The sequence below is a fragment of the Octodon degus genome, unplaced genomic scaffold (genome assembly GCF_000260255.1).
Source record: "Octodon degus isolate 3935 unplaced genomic scaffold, OctDeg1.0 scaffold00096, whole genome shotgun sequence".
NCBI classification, from domain to species: domain Eukaryota; kingdom Metazoa; phylum Chordata; class Mammalia; order Rodentia; family Octodontidae; genus Octodon; species Octodon degus.
In genome coordinates, this window is record NW_004524672.1 from 4,781,174 (window position 1) to 4,803,522 (window position 22,349).

General features: G+C 43.1%; 1 protein-coding gene across 1 annotated transcript in view; it reads left to right on the top strand.

Annotated features, from left to right (window-relative positions):
- Ap1s3 (adaptor related protein complex 1 sigma 3 subunit) overlaps positions 1 to 22,349 on the top strand; it is a 70,754-nt gene that overhangs the window by 11,085 nt on the left and 37,320 nt on the right. The window contains exon 2 of the mRNA XM_004638233.2: positions 10,682 to 10,687. Coding sequence (XP_004638290.2) covers positions 10,682 to 10,687 — 6 coding nt within the window. The remainder of the gene's footprint in view (positions 1 to 10,681; positions 10,688 to 22,349) is intronic.

The window sequence follows — 22,349 nt, forward strand, 5'->3', positions numbered from 1 at the left end:
GGCAAGATGTTCTGCTCCTGGACTAGCTGGGTGGTTCTGTCCCCTACACTCTCTTCAGAGATTGCAGCTGCAAGGTTTCACCCCAGACCTGTATGCCAGGCCTGACCTGAGTCTGGAGGGGACAAGATGAAGTAGGGGGGAGAAGCAGCTCTCCCACACACTCACCTGGCCTGGGCTAGGACTAGATCTGGGGGTTCCCGGAACGTGACCGAAATTCCTACTTGGTGGGCGGGGTGTGGGGGGGTACTACGAAGTGGTGGGGACCCCCCCCAAGGAGGTGAAAGAGGGTCTCTCCCATGCTCTGCCTGGGCTGGGACCGGTAGGTCACATTGGCCCAGGGTAGCCGGAAGCTCTCCCACACACTCACCGGGCCTGGGCTAGGACTGGGTCTGGGGGTTCCCTGAACACGGCAGAAATTTCTACTTGGTGGGCAGAGTGGGGGAAGTGCTGCAGAGTGATGGGGGGCGTACCAAGGGTGTGGAAGAGGGTCTCACTCACCCACACTGTGCCTGGGCTGGGACTAGTAGGTCCTGCAGGTGCAGTGTAGCAGGAAGCTCTCCCACACACTCACCGGGCCTGGGCTAGGACTACCCATTGGATTTTTAAATAAACCAACTTTTAGATTCCACTTTTTTTTTTTTTTTTTGTTAGCTATGTTTTACCACCTGTGAATGTGTTAGAATTTTTATCGGTTAGGAGCTCAAAGAGCAGAATACAGTGCAATAAATGTTTGCAACACGAATGTTTCTGTACTTTCGATTTAAAATTATGTTCTGTTCTAGAGTCTTGGTCATGGAAGTTAAAAGTTTAAAGCCTTGAGAAAAAGTGACCAAAAAAAAAAAAAAAAAAAAAAAAAGGATACAAAATTCTCTTTTGTGCACTGTGGAATAAGATAATCCCAAAGGACTTCCTTCTCCTTACAAAGCGTCTTGAAATGATAGTTTTATCATACCCTTGAAGGATTCATAATTCAATACCAGGAGGTTTATAGCTCACTGCTAGAAGTACTTCTGGGTGTCAATGCCTTTATGGTTTATTCTGTTACTATGCACTCCTAAAATTAGTTTGGACTTATGAATTTTAGGATAACTATTTTAAATATCTGGCAAGGGAAAGAAGTGAGAAAATAGTTTGTTTTTCTGTGGAGTGAGGCATGAAGAATGGTTATTTCTAGCAGAAGGAACCTCTGCACATCTGTTACATTTACCCTTGAAAAACACTCCATATAATTTGACTATTTGGCAAATCTTGTGTAAAATAGGCAGGCAGGCAGGCAGGCAGGCAGGCAGACAGACAGACAGACAGACAGACAGTATTAGAACCAAGGTGTTGGGTCTGTCTGCATGTGGCTACTGCCAGGATCACAGGATGGGTTGGCCGGGGTTTGGATTGGATTCTTGCTGTGTCGCCTGAGTACAGACAACTTGAAGCCACCAGGCTGAGAGCAGGTGGTGTTTACCTTGCTGTTCTCTCTCCACCATGTCACCTTGTAAGGGCAGAAGAAGGCCCTGAATCATGTCATGGGATTTGAGTTCACTATCAAGTAATTAGCCTTGGAGTTACTTTGATAACAGTTAAATAGTACTAAGCTATTTCCCTGTAGCTAAAGCTTAAGTGTACGACCATCCAGTAGTGTTATCTGCAAAATAGATTGTAGTTAAGTTTTTGAAGACAAGAGCGACTTTGACAGTCTGTTAAAATTTCTGTCCTTTACAGGAAGGATGATAAATCCAAATTTTGCATATTCTTTCAGGACCTCTACAGATAACCCCCTTCCTTCCAGATTATCCTTGGACATTGGGTATTTTTGAAAATCAAACTGAATTGTCCAACCTGCATTCAGAATCTAGCCATGCCACCCATCTGGAAAAGCCTTTTGTGTCAACAACTTAACTAACTTGCTTGCTTGTTTTCTTCTTCCCTTTTCCCTTTTCCTTTCCCTTCTCCTCCTCCCCTCCTCCCTCTCCTTCTTCTTTTGGTACCAGGAATCGAACTTAGGACCTTGTGCTTGCCTGGGAGGCACTTCTTTTTCTACTTCTGTGTTTTCTACTTCTCCTCTCCTTCTTCTCTTTTTTTTTTTTTTTTTTCTCTTCTCTTCCCCTCCCCCCATTTCTTTCTTCTCCTTTTTGGCTTCAATATAACAAAACAAGGTAAGTAGATAAAACAGTTCTCAGCACCACACCTGCAATGTGGTAAGTCATTTTTACCCAAGAATATAATTGTCATGTAGAATACCATGCTAACATTAGTCGGTCCACATGTTTAAGCCTTCCTGGGAAAGATTTACCCTGAGAAATTAGATGACGAGCAGAAAATTTCTTGGGAGAGACTGTAATCAAAGTAGAGAGACGTACGGGCTAACTAACACATCCTTACTGCCCTAACTCTGTTGTATTTGTCTCTACTCCAGCTAAACGGTCAACAGCAGATACTCCTAAAGCCCAGACCTCTTGCCTGTTTCCATGGGGATGCGCTCACAAATTTTCCCTCATCTTTGCAAGCACCTGCATCCTGCTGCTGTGAACACATCTTTCTTTAGATTGACTTCTGCAGGTACATCTGAGCCCCACTTTCTGATTATCCTTCCAGCAGTGTCTTACTGTAACCTCCCCCCCAGTCATGGTGATTGGTCCATCTCTCCTGCAGAGGGCTCATCACATTGGTTATAGGCTGTTTCATTTAGTTGTCAACATAGAAGAATGGTCTGCAGTTACTTGTGGAGTCTGTGTCTGTTATGTAGCGATGTAGCGGAGACTTGGGTCGCTCAGCTGGGGCCAGCAGTCCTGGGGCAATGTATGTGGGTAGAATGCATTTGTTGGGTGGGAAGGCTGGTGTTAGAATCTCCGTGTCACTGCTATTCTCTGAGCTTAGTCCTTAGCATTCTGTGAGACGCCTCCCGACTGCCGCCTTTTCTCCATGCTATCTGCACTGTGCTATGTGTTATTATGACCCATATGGCTTGTGGCTCCTTCTCCTTCCTGCTTCCCTTAGCAGTGCTGTACGCTTAGGGCCTGGGACCTGTTTTGCTCTGAAAGAATTGCTGATCTCTCGATATGCTTTTCACAAGTACCCCATTGAAGTAGTTTTATTTTCACACGCAAAGGAAGGGAAAGAAGAGTCATCCACTGTGTGTCATAGAGGCTCATATATTACCTTCATTCCTCACTTAACCCATCACCCCAACAGGTGATAAGGTTCACCCTATGAGTATTGTGTTCTACAGAATGCAGAATAGTGCGTGCATAGTGGTGCATGGTGCATCTGGCTCAATCATTGTGGAATTTGAGAATATTTAGATTTTGCAGGCAACAGGGACCCATTGTCTTGATTTTGCTTACAGTGTTCATATGCTGGGTTGGTGGGCAGGCCTTTATTGTAGGCTACATAGTACAACAGATGGCTCTTGAACTTCTGAGAAAAAGTGATTGTTACCGTGGGAGTTGGGTCAGACCCTCAAGAATCATGAACTGGCTTTGCTTGGCATTAGCTGACTGAGTCTCAACCCATGCTTGGTTAGCATCCCAGCTCAGTCGTGGATACTTTATCCCAGTTCTGCCCAAAGACAATGTGTCCTAGCCTGGAGCATGGGACTTAGGCTGGCCACGTGCAGAGGCCCAGTGGCCATCTCTTGAACTTCATAGTGAAAAACACTCAGAGGGTTTCCAATGTGGCTTCTAAATTTATTTTCAGAGTCAGTACTATTGTTTTGCTAACTCTATCAACCCTACTGGTGAAATGAATAAGCAGTTTAAGTCAAATCCTGACTGACATTCAATGGTATTCTTCCTGCTAGCCTGAAATCCTCTGTGCAGTTCCAGAACTTGGGGCCAGCACAGTGTGCCCAGGGCTAGCATGACGTGCTAGCCGGGTAGGTGCTTATGCCTCTGAGCTATCACCCCAGCCCCAGTTCTAGAACTCTTGTGTTTTTAGTTTAACATATAGCCTCCCCTTTTTTGTTTGAAGTACAACTAAGAATTTCTGTATTTCAAACAGGAGAATGTTTTGCAAATACCGAATGTTCATGTGATCAGTGAGAATTACATTTGGGAAGATTTTAGAGTCTTTGGCCAGGTAGTGTCAGGTACATCCCTGAGGATTTTGGCCTGGGGGTGGGAGTAGACACTGGTTAGTGCTACCTTTTTAGTATAGGAACAGAAAGGCCACCCCTTTGCTATATTTTGTTTCTTTATTCAACTTAATGCAGCAAATATCTGTGAACTAGATGGGGCGGTACAGAGAATGAAAGGCAAAGAATAGCCAACCATTTGCCATTTTTAAGAGAAATCCAAGAGCAGGTAAGACAGCTCAGTGGGCTAAGTACCTGCTTAGGCCAACGCAGGTACCTGGGTTTGATCCCTGGTACCACATATTGCGCTGGTCCCGACCCTGGGCGTGCTGAGCCAGCCATCAAGATGGAACCTGGCAGTGCATGCCTGTAATCCCAGCTCTGGGGAGGCTGAAACAGGAGGATCCCTAGGGGTCCAAGGTATGTAGTGAGACCCTATATCAAATACATTAAAGGAAAAAAGAAGAGAGACAGACAGACAGACAGACAGACTGACCGACCGACAGACCAAGGCAAGTGTGGTGTTCGTGGTGTCAGCTGGGCGCCTCAGCCCCTTCCCTGTGGCTTTTCCCTACCTTCACACATGACACATCTTCTCAGAGTCACAGAAGTCAGGGCTTCTCAGCCTTGGGAGGTTCAGGTTGCTTTTATTTCCAGAAGCCTGCAGGATGGGTAAAAATGATGATGTAACCAAGTAAGTGTGTAGCGGCTGCAGCCCATGGGGAAACTTTGTGCTGAACAGGGTCAGGATGTGTCACGTGTAGGACACTTTATCTTTTCAACATGCTTTGCAAAATGTTTTAAGGATTCATAGAAATGTGTGGACCTGCTCTGTGAACCAGGGTCTCAGCTGGCAGTATGACATGTGCCTATAGACACGGGGAGGACTTCTGTCTCAGGGCAGATCAGGGCTCCTCTGTGACACCCCGGAGGATGACAGCTCTGAATGTGAGACCTTTGTGGAGGGGTGGGCTGCCCTTCCTTCTCATGCTTTGCCCAAAGGGTCACCCTGTGATTCTGCAGGGTGTCCTTGTGTCTCTTATACTGGTACTCATCTCACCTGTCCTTTGGAAAATTATTTATGAGGGATGTAGGGCATGTGTCTGAGTGGCTTCAGCCAGCTGTGTCCTACAGACAAGATTGCAGTTGATGAAAAGGTTTATCAATTTGGGCACCTGCTTCCAGCCTACCTGACCGCTCAACTTAGTTCTGCCATTCATAGCTGTGTGACCTTGAGTGAGTTGCTTAACCTTTCTGAGCCTTAGCTATTTCTTTTTTTTTTCTTTCTGTCTTCATGGTATTTTGTTACGCAGATAGAGAGATTAAAACACTTGTGGCAAAATGTGACACACAGTAACAGATATTCAAAATATTGCATAAATTGTGGTTTGTTGTATTATTTAGTCCTCCCCCCAATGTCTTTATTTAGTGGAGATAATTACAATCCATGTGTGTGCGGCATGGTGCCTTCTCGAGCGTGATGGAATAAATTGCCGCTTCATTTGGTAACCTAGGTTCTGAGGCTGACGTGGCTGGCTACTTGGATATCCCAGGAGATCCCCGAACTATAGCCAGAGCTACTCAAATTTTACTGCTCACTTTTTGTCATTAATGTCTTTTAGATCTAGTGTTTCCATGTGTAAAAAAAAAAAAAAAAATCCACAAAAATGTGAAAACCACTTCTCTAAGGCCAGGGAGTCTGAGAGGGAACTGATTCCCTCCTCACGCAAAAGCACACACATGCTGCGGGGCGAGGACAAGGTCTGTGATGTGATCTGTGTTATTCTGTGGGACTTGGTCTCTGAGAAGCAGGTAGAAATGCTCCATGACTGCTGACGCAAGAATCCTTCTCTCTACCTCATGCTTTTTAAAGAACACGTGATTATCCCTGTTGTGGGGCTAGGACATATGGTGTTAGATACTTAGAACCGAAAGAAATAGTGGTAATCCCCTCACATTCAGCCTCTAGAGATGCCAGTCAACTTGTATAATACATAGAAATAGTTGTCGGGCAGGCTGAGCTCTTAAGCTCATTTTATACAACAATGGCGTACTGCTTCAGACAATTTTTTTGTTGGCCAGGAACACCATTTAAAGGACACACAAAACTTAAAAACAAAAATTATGTTCAAAATTTCTATACCGTCTGTGCAACAGGCCCCAAGATAGAGACCCAAGTTCCACCAAACCATTGACTGAGAGCACCCACCACATCGACCGCTGTATAGACAGACGTGTTCAAACTGGGGCCAGCAGCCTGATGAAAGATGGCAATGGGCAGATATTTCTTCAAAGAGGATATGCGAAGGGTCAAGCAGCGCATAGAATCCCCAACTTAGCAATCATTAGGGAAGTGCGAATCAAAACTGCAGTGAGATGGCCCCGCACAGCCATTAGGCTGAGCACGCTCATAGAAGCAGAAGTGACAAATGGAGGCGAGGATGTGAAAAAGCGGAAGGAAGCCTGTTTTTGGTGTGAGAACGTGAGACAACGAAGCCGCTGTGAAAGGACAGTAGGTATCTCCTCAAAGAATTAAACAGAACTGCTGTCCAGCAATTGCACGCCTGGGTGTAAGTTTCAGAGATTCCCAAGCTGAGACTCAGTTTGTACACCTGTGTCATGGGCAAAAGGCAGCAGCAATCTGATGTCCATTAGAGGATCGTGGATAAGCAAAATGTAGTACCTATGTACATGTACTGCAGTATTATTAAGCCTTAGGAAGGAAACTCCGACACAGGATGCTATAATATAGATGGATGTTGACATGATGCTAAATGAGATAAGACAGTCACAAAGGACACATAGTGTATAATACTGCTTATGTGAAGTGCTTAGAATAGTCTAATAGCAAATTAAAGTAGTGTAGTGCCTGCTTGGAGGGTCAGGGCGAGGGAGCAAGCAGGCGTTCTTTTTTTTTTTTGTGTGTGTGTGTGTTTAGGACAGGGTCTACAGGGTCTACAGGGTCTCACTGCGTAGATTGGACTCTGAGTGATCCTCCTGTTTACAGCCTCCCAAGTGTTGGGATTACAGGCGCAGGCCACCACTTCAGTCTTATTCACCATCTCAGTGCGCCCTGGGGGCAGGGCGGGCACAGCAGGCCTGGGGATTGAACTCCCGGCCCCTTGGAGTTCTTGTTGAATAGTTGTGGAGTTTCAGTTTAGGGAAAAGAGAAAAAGCTTCTGGGGTCAGATGGTAGCGGTGACTGAGGCCACACTTAATGCCACCAAAGAGCCTAAACAACTTTTAAAAGCAGAATCAAAGATTAAGCCACAATCAAAAGCTGCTGCCCTTCTAGGAGGAGTATTGTGGGGAAGGGTCTCTGAGGACAGAATACTTCATGGCTGTAAGTGGCCTATTCTAGAATGACTAACATCCGCCTGATTTTCTAGGAATTATTTTTATGAATTGCAAAGTATTTGTTGAACATTTTCTGCGTAGTACTTTAAAAAAAATGGGATGTTCATCTTTTCTTTTAGATCATTACTTTGTGTGTTATTTCAAGAAAGGAAATAATACTGTGTTTTGGATCAGGTGTGTGTTAGAAAACTACAGAACACGTCAGGGGATTGGGATGGGGTCGGGTATCATTTATTTACGCTGTCATGTGTTAAGCTCCTTAATCTAGAGTTTTACTGGTTCAGTCACTTTTTTTTTTTTTTTTTTTTTTTGGTTAAAAGACATCTGTGTTGAGGTCAGGATCCCTGTGTTCTCGTCTTGCCTCAGCAGTTTACTGAGCCACGTAACTTTGGGTAAAGGCTTCTCTCTAGAGCCAAGAAGAAAAGTCACTGTCCCATAGAGCTTGTGATGTACAGCGTGGGACAAGGACAGCACTGTCATAAGTATAACAATGGGTCATTAATGCTTTGAAAAAGAATGGCTTTGGGAGAGTAGGAGAGTTGCAATTGGGTGGTGATGGTGGTATGTTTTATATAGGGTACAGTGGAGGCTGAAGGAGTAGGGCTTTGAAGAGATTTCTTGGGAGTGAAGCAGTGACCTCTGAGACATCTAAGGGAGGTGTTCTGGGCCAACGGGGTAGCTGAGGCAAAGGCCCAGGCCCTGGGGTTGAGTGTGCTGGGAGCCACAGTGTGGTGAGTCAGAAAAGAGGAGATTATGGTGTTGGAGGGACAGGAGGGCCATGTGGGGCAGGGCCTTGTAAGCTGTGCAGGGATTTGCCTGTCCCTTGGAGAGAGTATATGGAGCCCACTTTGCCTGTGGTGACCAAGGATGAAGCCGGTTATTGTGCTAGAAGCAAACTGTAAGGAAGCAGAGGTTGATGTGGCTGTCATCAACTTCCTAATGTGGTCTGTTTAAAATTCACTAGTCTGGCAAAAAACTTATTAAAAAATGAAGTATTAAGTATTTGGAAGGCTATCAAGGATTTCTAAGGAAATTGAGTTGCCTACAATTGTTTTCTGCTGCACTGGTCCAGTGTGCTGCAGTATCAGTCATCACTAAGTTCTGCTCTAAGGAAAGACAAGCCCTTGAGATTAGGAATTGTACACCCTCAAGCTTTCTATGGTCAAAGTCATCCCAAAGGATCCCCCTTTGGATTGTTTTTCCACCTCCCTTGCCTCATGTTTGTTACTTTGCCTGGTATTTAAGATTTGCCAGGTGAAGATCTGCATATCGTAGCGGTGCCATCCGGGTACTTCCCAGGCCCTGGGGTTTCTGTTGGCAAAGGCATCAAGGAGACCCTGATGGAGGGTCAGGGAGTCCCCGATGGCATTGCCTGAGTCCTTGAAGCTCAGTTTTAGCTGTGTCACCTTCCTCTACTGAAGGTCTTTTGTTGCCATAGGGGAGGAGTTATGGTAACCGTTCACTGGGCTTAAGAACATGCCTCCGAATCCTGACCACTGCCAGGCTCACCAGCAGAGCGCAGTTCTCAGGTGGGTGTGCTGGGCTGTGTCCTCAACAGCGTTCCTGTCACGAGCCGTTCAGCGTTCTGGGACACTCAGTTCTCCCTGTGTGAGCTGGGCTAGGTGATTCTGTTTACCCAGTGATCTTTGCTTGAAGTTTAAAAAATTATGTCAGTAATACGAACTTAGTGTAGAACATTTGAGGGGAAAAAAAAAAAAAACCCAGAATTACAAAGGGGGGGGGGGGCAAAAAAACCTACCAGAAATTGTGTCTTAAGAGAGCCATTGAAATGCTGTTTACACTATAATTTTTTTTCTTGAGATCTTATAAATAAAAAACATTTTCAGATACTGGGACTCCAAAAAGAAAGCTCAAATTCTTAACCTCCCCCCCCGCCACACATTCACAAATGTAAATATGGTCCAAATACTCAAAGTATCAAGACATCTTCCAATAGTTAGAAAACTAAAAGAAAGATTTGAGTTTATTTTACATACAGCTAAAATGATGAAAAAGTTATTATTATTTTTTTAAAATGTATTTGGTTGTTGTAGGGTCTCACTACATGGCTCAGACTCCTGCTTTCAGCCCCTCCAGTACTGGGATTATAGGCATGCGCCAACACACCCGGATGCTGTGGCCAGCTCGGCTCACCCTGGGGGCGGGACTGGTGCGGTATGTGGTTCTGGGGATCCAGGTGCAGTCCCTGTACTTACCTAAGATAGTGCTTTAGTCTGCTGAGCTATCTTGCTGGCCCAAAACAATTCTTTGTGTATGTCAAAAACTGCAGGATGGGGCTGGGGAGATGGCTCAGTAGAATAAGTGCTTCCCTGGCAAGCACAAGGGCCTGAGTTTAATCCCGGGTTCTGCCAAAAATAAACAAACAAACAAACAAACAAACCTGCAGGGTGTTGGTCATTTTCTGAATTTTGCCTTTCTGACTGATGCTGAGTGCATTCTTTGGGCTCAGCGCCTGCACAAATGGAAACTCACGGACATGTACTTCATGCCAGCTCGAGATCTGTGCGGGTTCTCCAGTGTGTGATGCAAGTCTGTTTTTATTTTCCTTTTGCTCAAGGTCAAATGTTTGACATTCTTTTTGGTTGTCTCTTCTGGTAAAATCTCTGCTCAGTAGAGTGCTGACTCTCTTGTAACCAGTTTCGATTCGGTCCCCAGTATTAAAATGGAGATATCCGGCAATATTCAGACTTGAGAAGACACAGAAATTATTCGGGTTTAACCTCAGAATTCTCATCATTTGTAAAAGCCCTGAAGATAATTAAATTATGTATAATATATAAGAAAAATAAAAGAAAAATTCCCTCAACTCACTAAAACTTAAAAGAAAAACTGTGGGCTAGCCTTCAGAATATGCTATTTTTAAAATATGGTTTTTAGGGCTGGGGAGATAGCTCAGTGGAATAAGTGCAAGGTTCTGAGTTCCATTCTTGGTAACACCCCACACACACACACATTTTTTTTTTTTTTGAGATGAAAAAGATAAGGCTGCCCAGATAGTTCAGTGGATTAAAGCAGCTGCTTATGCAGATGCAGGGGCCAGGGGTTCGATCCCCGGCTTGCAGTGCTGGCCCCCGGGGTGCTCTGAGATGACCATTGAGACTGGGCATGGTGGCATGCACCTGTAATCCCAGCGCTTGGGAGGCTGAAAATGAGAATCACTACGAGTCTGATCTACATAGTGATACCCTGTAGACCCTGTGCTAAAAAAAAAAAAAAATTAAAAAAAAGATGAAAAAGATACAAAAGGATGAAAAAGAGAAGTACATGCCTATAATCCTAGCTTTTGAGGAGACTGAGGCAGGAGGCTCACAAGTTTGAATCTTACCTTGGTGACTTATCTTAAAGCAGAAGAAATTTGGAAGTGGTTTAGTATTTTCATGGGTCTGATCCCCAGTACTGCAAAGACAAAAAGAAAAAAGAAAAAAAGTTCAAGATGAGACATTAGCGTGTATATTGGTTAAAGTATTTTAGGATGGTATTGGATGAACATCCAAAGTATCTGATGGATGATTTAGGTAGCAGAATGAATGTTGAGGTGAAACCATCTCGTCTGGGCATCAGCGGGCAGCATGTAAAGATGGAAAGCACCAGCTGTTCAGGAACATTCAGGGAGCTTGTAAGGAGCCGGCTCTGACACTGCAGTGGTAATTACTTTTTTCCTGAGCACACGGGCAACTTCTGCCCGATGCTGGGATTTTAGTTGCTGGGGCATTCGGAGACCGTTTATTTTGCTATCCTATCTTCATGAAGGTGATTTTCAAGGTTCTTTTTGTCTGACTCATAGTGTTACACATGCACTTTAAGCCTAGATCCTTTAAGGTGGTTTCAGCTGACTAGAACCGGAGCTGCCCGTTCTTCTTTTTTTAAAAATTTAATTTAATTTTTAATTTTTTTGTATTTTAGGGATGGGTCTACAGGGTATTGAGGGCCTCACTACCAGATCGGACTCGTAGTGATCTGCCTATTTATAGCCTAGCAAGAGCTGGGATTAGAGGTGTGCGCCACCACGCCCACTCTCAACTGCCATCTCAGTGCTCCCCAGGGTCGGGGCTGGCACGGTAGGCCCCGGGATTGAACCCCTGGCCGCGCTTTTTGGCTGGCTCTTTTAAATTGTATTTTAAAGAAGAAAAACAAAAGCAAATAAGAACAAAGCCAAAAACAAAGCAACATAAAACTATACAAATGATACAGAATTTCAAACCAAGAATAGAAAATTAACAATTGTTATATTGGGTATTCTATCACATTGCTTGCTGAGATTACCAGATATAGGTATGCAAGTTTGATCAAACAAACATTCACACTTCCTTTCCATAAACCTTGTTTTCCTTGTCCTTTTTACTTTTTATCTTTTAATTTATTTTAAAGAAGGTGTAGTGCTGCAAAGTTAAGTCTTTTCCTGACTCTGGATAGTCAAGATGAACATGCAGTTGGGATGTGCAGATTTTACCTTTAATGTTCTTTATTTTATTAGTTCACGTTGCAGTGCGTTATGAATAATACATTCACCTTGGGGAGTTGGTATTTACACATATTGTCTTAGTCCTGCCTCTCCATTTTTTAAATAATTGAATCCAGCACTTCCTAGTGTTTTCTGTCGCCCGTAGTCTGGCGTCAGCGACCTGAAAAGCAGAAGGATGGGAGTGCTGGCTTTGGGACGGGACACACTCACTGAAGGGTGTGTAGTGAAGGTAAATAGTGCCTGTGCCTCTGTGGGCACAGCTACTCATTTGGAGGGCGTGGGGTTTGCGCCTGTGTGACCCTGATCTTCTGTCCTGCTGGAACAGGGTGGGGCCTAAATTTAGGAGCACAAACCTAGCTATCAGTTGGGAGCTGTTATGGCTTGTCTCTAGATGCATCCCCTCCCCAAGCCTCATACACTCCTATATGGGGAGCTTTGGAGGTGGCTGGATTAGAGTATGTGAATGTGGATTAAGAGTGTGGTACTGGGATTAACGGTGTAGGTAATGGAAGCCCCACCCTGGGTATGGGTGACACCAATCAATAGGCCTGTAGCCTGGGTGGACCACAAAGAGACAGAAAGAAGGCAGGCTGCTGCTGCTGCTGCTTGCTTGCCTCTTTGCTGCCTCTGCCTGCTCTCCCATGAACTGCTTCTCCTCTGCGATGCCCCTCTGTCACACCACCCTGCCCCAGAGCTGACTGACCATGGACTGAAACCACTATACACTGTAGGCTAAATAAATCTTTCCTTCTTTAACTTTGGTTGTCTGGTATTTTGTCTCAGCCATGAGAAAAAAAACCAGGACAGGAGGTTTACCTCTCTAGTTTTACCTGACTTTGATTGTGTTTTTTTCCTAATGTGCGATTGTTCAGTCTACGGGAAACATACAGGGCAGGTCAGTTACAGTTCTATGTTCTATTATAGGTTAGTGAAGACCTTGATTCTCACATTTATGCTGTTTACTGAACCTTTCAAAGACCAGGACAGTTGTACCCTGATGAAATATCTGTTGGCCTCACTGCTTCCGTCTTCATTGTCCTCTGCCTTGTTTAGGTCGCCTTGAATCGCCCACATTGCTTTCTGAGCTTAGTAGATACTTTCCAGCTCAACAGTAATAAGTGCCCTGTGGTCTAGGACTTTTAAGAACCTACCTTAAAATCCTAGCGAAGGATTTTTTTGAGTACTCCACCTTTAGCATCATCCTGGATGTCTCCTATGCTGATAAACACATTACTTGTGTAAAGTGAGAAGTGATTATGTAGGGAATTTGCACCTTAATCTTTAGTAACACAAAAGTAGAGCCTTAGACTGGGCGTGGTGGCACATGCCTGTAACCCCAGCTCTTGGGAGGCTGTAAACAGGAGGATCACTACAAGTCTGATCTAGTAGTGAGACCCTGAACACTCTGTAGACCCTTTTGTGTGCTATCTTTATATAGTTTCTTCTAACTTCCCTTGAATATAAATTTAAAAAATGAATTGGCTGCATTGGATTTTGGATAAAGCTTTACCTTTCTAAAAGAATGAACTTATAAGTGACTTAATGACATAGTTGAGAATAGAAGACCTTGCAGCTGCCAGTCGTTTTCACTGAATACCACTGACTTTCAGGTAATTATCCTAACTGGCTGGCACATATGTTATTTTACATTTTGTAGTATAATACGTCAAAGCTTCTTTAAATAGGATTCAAGCAGTCATAGGAAAAAAAAAAATGGGTCTGTATTTACCAGTACAGAAATTTTCATTGGTGGATAGATTCTGATTTTAATACAAATAGATTGTAGTAATGGAAAAATGGTCTTATTGGTTGTGAAACATGATTTCTGTAGTAAAGGATGTAAATTTACACTAGCTTCGTGTACAAAATAGGCCTGATTCTTCCGAACTATTGCTGTACGATGCAGTTTCCAGAAAGATGCCTCTTCTGAGATCTGTGAGTGGTGGAGCAGAATCACATCTTTAGTAACAATACCTCTTCCAAGAACACTGAGGAAATCCTCAACAGTTTACTTCATGCTGTGGTTGAACATGTCTCAGAGTGAATGACAGGAAAGTACACTGTTGTAACAGTTTGCCCTTACTGCCTTGGAGATTTATGCAGTTATCGATTTTGTTGGAGAGCTGCTGTCATTGTACGTGGTGGTGTAAATTTATAATCCTGGCTACTTTAGAAGCTGAGGCAGAAAGGTCTCAAGTGCAAGGTCAACCTGGGCAATTTAGAGAGACCTTGTCTTAAAATTTAAAAAAGTAAATAAAAGGGGTTAGGATGAAATTCCATGCTAAAGCACTTGCCTAACATCTATGAAGTTCTGGGTACAATCTGTAGTATTACAAAACACAAAACCAAAAACCAAAAACCCACTGTCTTTGCAGTTCTGTAGCCTACCTAGGAATATCTATTATAGCTGTAGGAAATTATTTTTTAAAGATAGGATTTTTCTCAATAAAATTATGGAAAAAAAGATAGGATTCATTAGTAGGAATCAAAAATCAAAGACAATTGATAATTTTTACAGTATGCTTTGTAAGAAAACATGTTTATATATTTATGTTGGAAAATTAGAAAGCTTATAACAGTCCAGCAAATAATAGTATTTTTTTCCTACAGTTAAAATGTTTATATAAGTGTTTTTGACTATATTGTTCATTGTAAAATTACTGAGACACTCAAATCATCTCCTCTTTCTTCTTTTATTACTGATTATTATTATTATTCTTATCATCATCAGACTTTTTGAGACAGGGTCTCACTTTGTAGTTCAAGCTGGCCTTGAACTCACTATGTAGCCCAGACTGGTCTCGAACTCCAGTACTCTTCCTCCCTCAGCCTCCCAAGTGCTGGGATTACAGGTGTGCACTGCTACACTAGTCTACATATGATTGTTGTTATCATTATTGTTATTGTTATTATTTTAGTGAGCTGTTGTGAAATGCTCTCCTTTAGCAAATTCACAATGCAAAAGCAGAAGACAGCACAAGACAGGGTACTGTACTCCGAGTGAACAGATTTGCTCTGTCCCGTGCTGAGTAGGAAGGAAGCGTTAGCCTGCTCGCCAAAGTGGAGTACAGTGCATACCGGGAGCCTGGCTCCTGCATCTGGCTTTGCTCACTGTCTTTGTGCTCCTGATGAATTCTTTCCCTTCTCTGTGCCTCAGTTTCCTCACTTGTAAAATGTGAGGCTGGAGTGAACGACCTGGGGGGATGCGCCTTCTTGCAGGACACGGAGCATGGCAAAGAATTTTGAAACATGACCTGATAGACCTGCCAAGCCCCTTCCCACCACGGTGGCTGTGTGTCTAGCTCTTTGCTGCCTCTCCCCCTCAAGGCCTTGCTGGCCCTCACTTGTCCTACTGCATTCCTGTGCTGCTTCATTCCAAGTCTGTTGAAAGCCCACACTCCCGAAGGCTGCTGACAGGACTCCCAAAACCTGTCCCTGCTGTTCGCAGTCATGAAGATGCCCATCCTTTCTCTCCCCTGTCTTCCCTGCCATTGTTTTCCCTCATCCTTCCTTGGCCCTCTGCGCTTCTCCTCTGCAGGCTGGCTAACCTTCTTTATCTTTCAGGTCTTGCCTTGACAGTTACTTGCCCGCTTGTCTTTGCATGCGGTCATCTATTTCCCCAGTTCCTTCTGCTCCTGCTAGAACACATCATGCTTGATGGGGTCCCTACTGTTCAGTCGCTGACCTCGCTGTGCTAGAATGTTCTCTCCATGCAGGAAGCACCCTGTCTGCTCTGGGGTTGCTGGGTCCCTCATCCCAGGGCACCATGCCTGGCATGTAGTGCACTTTTAGAAAATATTTGCTGAATGAATGCATGACAGAAGCAAGGATCCCAGGGAAGACAGGGAATTCCCAGTACATTCTCAAAACGACAGCCCACGAGCAACAGCCATGCCTTCTTCCTCTTCCACCTTCCCCTCCTCCCATCCCACATCTGTTAGAGGCAGGGACTTCCCCACCACCAGGCCTGAGCTTCTTTAGTTATCGAATAATCTCAAAGGAAAGAGTGACTATACTTTCTTTAACCTTGTACACCCTTGGTACAGACAGCCAAGTAATTTTTTTTTAAGTTCAAGTTCCATTTGTAGGAGATGAGATAAGGGCTCATGTCTGAACTCAGTGTACCACTGAGTTTTTTTTTTTTTTTTTTTTGCTAACAAAAAGTTGCCTTTCCATAATCTTCATTTAAAGCTTTTCCCACCCATCTTATTTTCAACTTCTGTGACATATGTGGTAGTCATGACTCAGAGTGATTTGGTGCTAATGTCGTTATTGATTTGAGTTGAATTTTTAGTGTTTTTTTTTTTATTTTATCTTGATCTCTGCAAATGTAGGACTTCTGCTCTCTACTGCTTGGTCTTAGGAGCCCTATAGAAACCTTTGGTATTCAGTGTGGTGGAGGGAGCTTAGGGCACTATCTTCTCATAATGGTGGCTCAAAATCATATTAACTTTAAAAGTTGAGTGAGGCTAGTTTCATTGGTACCTTGGGTGGTTTCTATCTGTCTCTCTGTCTCTCTGTCTGTCTCTCTTTATTTCTTTCTTTCTCAGAGAGGTAACTTTAAATAGCTGCTTAGAGAGTGGGCTCTGCACCAGAGATGATTGCCCTTGACTGACCTTTCGGGGCTCTAGGTTCCTTATCAATTCAATGGGAGGTGACAGTAGTCCCTCTCAGGTTTCATTGCACTACATGGGGGACTGCATGTAAAAGCGTTCAGCATCCACATTGGGCACACCATTGCCAAGGATTATACGTGGGTCTCTGCCACTAGCCAGTGTCCTGTCTGGTTCTAATTTTTTGCATAAGTTGAGAAAATGAAGAGCAGTAATAGTTTTAGTCTTTCTGGACAAGAAAAAGTGGCCTGAAGTCCTGAGTGTGAAGAACCAGGAGCTGGGGCCACTGAGCGCCTTCTAGCCCTTCTCCTTCCTAGGTGTTACATTGAATGTGTGGCCCTCAGCTCTCTGGGCTTTGGGTTTTTTGCTTGTTTGGTTATTTGTCTAATTTTTTGCCTTCCTGATTTCACATTTTTTTCTCTTTTAGTCTAATTGCAACATCTAGAATGTCCAGTATAATGTCAAAGCGTGGCGAGAGAGGCCATCCTTGCTTGCTCCTTATTCTGGAAGCTGTCCGTCTCTCAGCACTATGAATAACGCTAGCCCCAGTTTTCTCCCCAGTTCCTTATCAGGTCGAGGATTTCCTCTCTGTTCCGAGTGCACTGCAGGCATCCAGTGTGTGCCAAATACCTTTCCTGCGTTTATTGATATGATTACACAATTTTTCTTCTTTAACCTGTTGATTTGTAATTGATTTTTAAAATGTTTGAATTAGTCCCCCATACCAGGGATAATTCCCACTGGGCCATAGTAGGTACCACTTGTATGTTCCTGGATTTGATGTGCTAATATTTCATTGAGGATTTTTGCATCTACATTTATGAGTGGATTTCTGCAGTTTTAAGAGGAGAAAGTTAGGGGGCCAGGGAGATAGCTCAATAGAATAAGTGCTTGGTAGGTAAGTGTAAGGGCCTGAGTTCAATCCCTGGTTCTGCAAATAAATAAATAAATAAATAAATAAAAATAAATAAAAAAAATAAAGATGAGAAAGTTCACATCAGACCAGTTGTGTTTTCTCTTCTAGCAAATGTCCTTTTTGCAAGTCAAGCAATGAGTGCTTATTTCAATTTTAAATACCTTGTTATGGTAGATGCTGAATAAATATTTGCTAACTTGAATGGAATCTGCTGACTATCTCTGGAATGTACATGGTAAATGATATGGAATTTCAATGACACAAAAAACAATGATGACAATTTTTAAAAACAGGAAAAAAACGACAAAGCAGAGCACAGTGATGCTTGCCCGTAACCCCAGCCATGTGGGCAGCAGAGGCAGGAGGATCACATGTTCAAGGCCAGCCAGAGGTAACACTGTTAGCTGTTAACTAGACTTCTATGACAGAAGACCAGGAACCAGGTGATTTAAATAACAGAAAGTTATCCTCACAGTCCTGGAGGCTGGGTGACCAGACCTAGTGTCAGCAGGGAGGGTTCCTTCTGAGAGAGTCTGTGAGAGAGACTGTGAGAGAGTCTGTGCTGGGCTCTGTCCCAGGTCCTAGTCTTTTGCTGATAATCTTTGGTGGACCTTGGCTTCTGTTGCAGCACCCCAATCTTGTCTTCCTTTGCATATGCCCTTCTCCGTGTGTGTCCACATTCAGATTTCCCTTTCCTTACGAGTCCACCAGTCGTATAGAATGAGGGGTCCATGGTATAGCAGTATCAGCTCACCTTACCTGATTATATCTGCAGCAATCCTGTTTCTGAAAAGGTCAAATTCAGGGGTTCCGGGGGTTATTAAGACTTCAATGTGAACTTCTAAGTGACGTAATCCAGTTCATAGCAGACTGCTTCTCCTGTCCTTTAAGAATGACTACCTCTCTGCCCTTCCTTCTGTCTTCTTTTCCAATCAGTGTTCTGCGATACAAGCGGAGAGATAACAATTTTATGTGGAATTTTCTTTTTTCTTTTTTCTTTTTTTTTCGGAACCAGGGAAATGTGGAATTTTCTTTACAGAGGGAACTTCAAGGTTTTACCTAAGAGACCAGTAGCTGATTCCTAGCAGTTCGCCATCTAATCTGCAGATTAGTCATTCACGGCACTGGTGCAATGCTTCATTTTGTATTGCTCTATGTTTGCTGCTCCTCTTTTTCTGCTTTTCTCTCTTTCCTGTCTCCCAAGTGTTCTCAGTTTACCTCCTTTATTGAGCATTTCCCATCTTAGCAGCAGCGAGTTCTGCCACCAGATGGTAGGCAAGGACCGGGAAACACCAGAGGGCTGTCGCCAGGGCTGCCTCTCTGCATTTTATTTCACGACAAAAACTAATAACTGCAGGCTAAAGATGAGATCCCGTGGCTGTGTAGATTTTCATTATTCTTATACATTTTCTGTTTTGAAATGGAAACACAAAGCTAGGCTAGCAATGTTGAGGGAGTAAAAATCCTTAGAAAATTTGGTGAGTAAACCTTCACAGAGAGAACTCGATCTCAGAATAGATTTGACACTAGGCTGAGATGTGGGAACCAGGTTCTTGGGTCATTTTTCCTCAAATAGAAACTTTGAAATCACAAGAAAAGAAACATTTTGATCCCAGTGAAGCTGTAGAATATTAGCACAGTTGGTCTTCAGCCTTCTTGTCGTTTAGCAGCCTTGCATGCAGCCTGTAGCCAGGAGCAGCTCAGCAGAGCCAGGCTCACTCTGTGTGCTTTCAGCAGTGTATTTTGTTGTTGTTGTTATCACTAACTCCCAAAAATAAAGAAGTCCCAGTATTTCACATAATCATCCAAATTTATGGCTTCTTTAGAACCTGACAATGGCAACTGGCATTTTTTTCTAAGCAGCCCTAACTAGAGCTGAGTTAGGGTTGCTGTTTTCATTGGAATTTACAGTTGCCTGCTGTCTCTCCTGCCTCTGATTTTATTGTACTGAACCTTTGCTCGCACTTAATATGTTACCTGCCTTGGCCCAGCCCAAGCCAAGTATCTGGACATGTGACCCTGCTCTTGTGTCCAAAGTGATACTGGGAGGTCGAGAGTGGAGGTTGGCCGTTTACTCAGGGCTCACCTATCTTCGACTCCTGTGAACCTGTGCTGCTTCTGTGGATAGAAATTGCTGGGAAAAAGCAAGTAATCTGCACAAAGGAGGACTGAAGTTCAAGCAGACAATCAGCAGGGAAAGTAAAAACTAAAAATTAAAAAGCTGGTACCATTGGTTATTAAAAAGATACTCGAAGAATGTAACCACAGGTGAAAAAATGGGGAGCCCTGAAGCACCATATAAGGAACTTGTGAAGAAGGGATAAATACTGACCAGCAGACCACAGGTCAATAGGCAGAAGAAGGCAACGAACCCTTATTGATTGATTCTTCAGCAAGCTTGGGTTCTTCTGGGCTAGACTCATGGCTTAAGCACCAGAAAGTTTGCGAATGAGAATTGCTGTGGAGGGGACAAGCCAGCAAGCCAGCTAGAAACTGGATGATTTGTTATTACCAAAAGAACCAGCAGAATGTCCTAGATATCTATGAAATAGCCTATGAAAAGTGCACTTGAAAATAGCTAATGAAATAGATCTTAAATGATAACACACACACACACACACACACACACTCACATGCACACTTCCATGTACACACATCACCTAAAATAGTTTTGACACCCATGAATATGATTTATTATATATTTTTTCCTTAGAATTCATAATATTTTATTTTTTCTACTTGCCCTGTGTACCTGTCAGTGTTTTGCACTAGCAGATCTTTCAGAGGCCTGTCAGTCCTATTCGCCAACTGTACAAAGAAAACAACTCATCTGCAAAGTGTGCCTCTCTCTCCACACAGCCGACCCTCCCTCTTCCTGCCTCACCTCTCCTACCCCTAGAATCCTCCTTGGCCAGTGGTGCTGTACGATGTCACTCTGGTCTTTTCCCATGCTGTCGCCTTGGTCCCCTTGTGCCCTGAGAACACAGCTATCAGCTGTATTCCCTCCCCCATGTGCTGAGGTATGTCCTCAGTGGCTTCCAGGAAATTCTAGAGCCATATTTCTTGTTTTTATTTTGTACTTCAGTCTTTACCTGACTAAAAATGTCCAATGTCTCTTTAGCACCCTCTTTTATTTGACAGATCATTTTGCTCAGTGTGAACTTCTAGTTTCTAACGTTTATTATTGGAGGAGCAGTGTGGTGTTTCCAATGTTGAATCCATTGGATTTTACCATTTTGTTTTCCTGAGATCTTTTTATCTTGGTTGTTCTGAAGTTCTGTGTTACTGCATTTTTAAGTTCATTGTGCTTTACATTCAATGAGTTGTTCTACTCTGAAGTCCTATTTCCTTAAACCTAGGAAAAATGCTGAATTATTTCTTTGACATTTTCTTCTAGGATCTCTGCTCTATGATTCTTGACATTTCACCTTCTGTTTTGGTCTTCTAATAGTTTTATCTTTCGCTCCAACTTTCTATCCATTTTTATTTATTTTGTTACACTTTCTGGGGGTTCCTTTAACTTTATTTTGGTTATCATATTTTTTAGCTCTCAAGGGAGTTTTCTCTTCTTGTAAAGAATAGCACCTTGTTCTGTTGGCACAGGGACTTCACCTTCTTCTAACTCTCATCATGTTTTGTGTGTGTTTGTATGTATACATATCAGTATGCTTTACACTACAGTTGTTTACTTTAGCCAGTGGTTTGCCTGCTTTTTTTTCTTGTTTAAATTTTATTTTTTAAAGAGAGTACAAAATATATTAAAACAGAAAAATTATAAGTGATAAAGAATTTCATTTAAGGAAGTCATACGCATTTCACAGTATTTGTTGTAATGCATAGTGTTGTCTTCCAACCAGCTGTTCATATTATCAGATATATGCATGCAAAATTGGAAGAAGAAAGAAAAAAGAAAAAAGAATTATATAAGAAATTAAGAAGAGAAAAAGGAAAAACAACTAAAAAAAGAGTCAAAACAAATTAAGCACTATCTGCTCCTTTCTGTAAACCAGCAGAAATCCATAGATGTATCTAATCTTTCCCCCAGTCCCTCTCCTGTCCTTCTCCTCAGCTCAGTAACTCTTTCCTTTTGAATAAGTTCCTTCTCTTTTTCCAGTATCTATTGTACTCTTCAGATTCCATTTTCTCTTTCAGATTCCCACACAAAAGAGACAATACGAAGTTTGTTCATGTGGGTCTGATTTATTTCATTTAAGAGTATGATCTCTAGCTTGTTTGTTTGTTTGTTTGTTTGTTTGTTTGTTTATTGAGACAGAGTCTCACTAGTTGCCCAGGCTGATGTCAAACTTGTGATCCTCCTGTGTCAGCCTCCCAAGGGCTGGGATTACCGGTTTGAAACACTATGGTCAGCTTCTGCATCCCTCTTTCTTGTTAGAAACTTCTCTCAGGTACCAAGAGAGTGCTGTGCTCTGCTCATATTTAGAAGTGGGGTGCACAGAGGCAGCACCAAGCATTCACCCAGGCGAGTGGGAGGGCTGTTTGGTACCTGGCGGTCTCTGCTCTGCTCCTTCATGTCTTCAGGGAAGCATCAGCCAGTGTGCTGAAGAAAGAGATAGGTTTTATCTTACAGCAAAGCTAGAGCTAGAGGTTCTGAAACACTCTTTTCTCTGTTATAAATCCATGTAGCTTTACTGGCTCTGAATTTGGATTAAGTTGTAGGAGAGTTGATGAAGTCTATAAATATTTCTTCATGAGAGTCAAGTTGGTTGGTGTGAGTGCCTAAGTGGATGCATAGCCTGAAAGTATACAGGAATGTGTCGCATGCCGATGTCATGGTTACCAACAGGCAGTGTATATTACTGTGGTCCCATGGGGGGCCAAACAGTTCCTGTATTGTCCAGAGTCATCTCACAATACTGTAATGCAAGTGTTACTCATGCATGTGTGAGGAAGCTG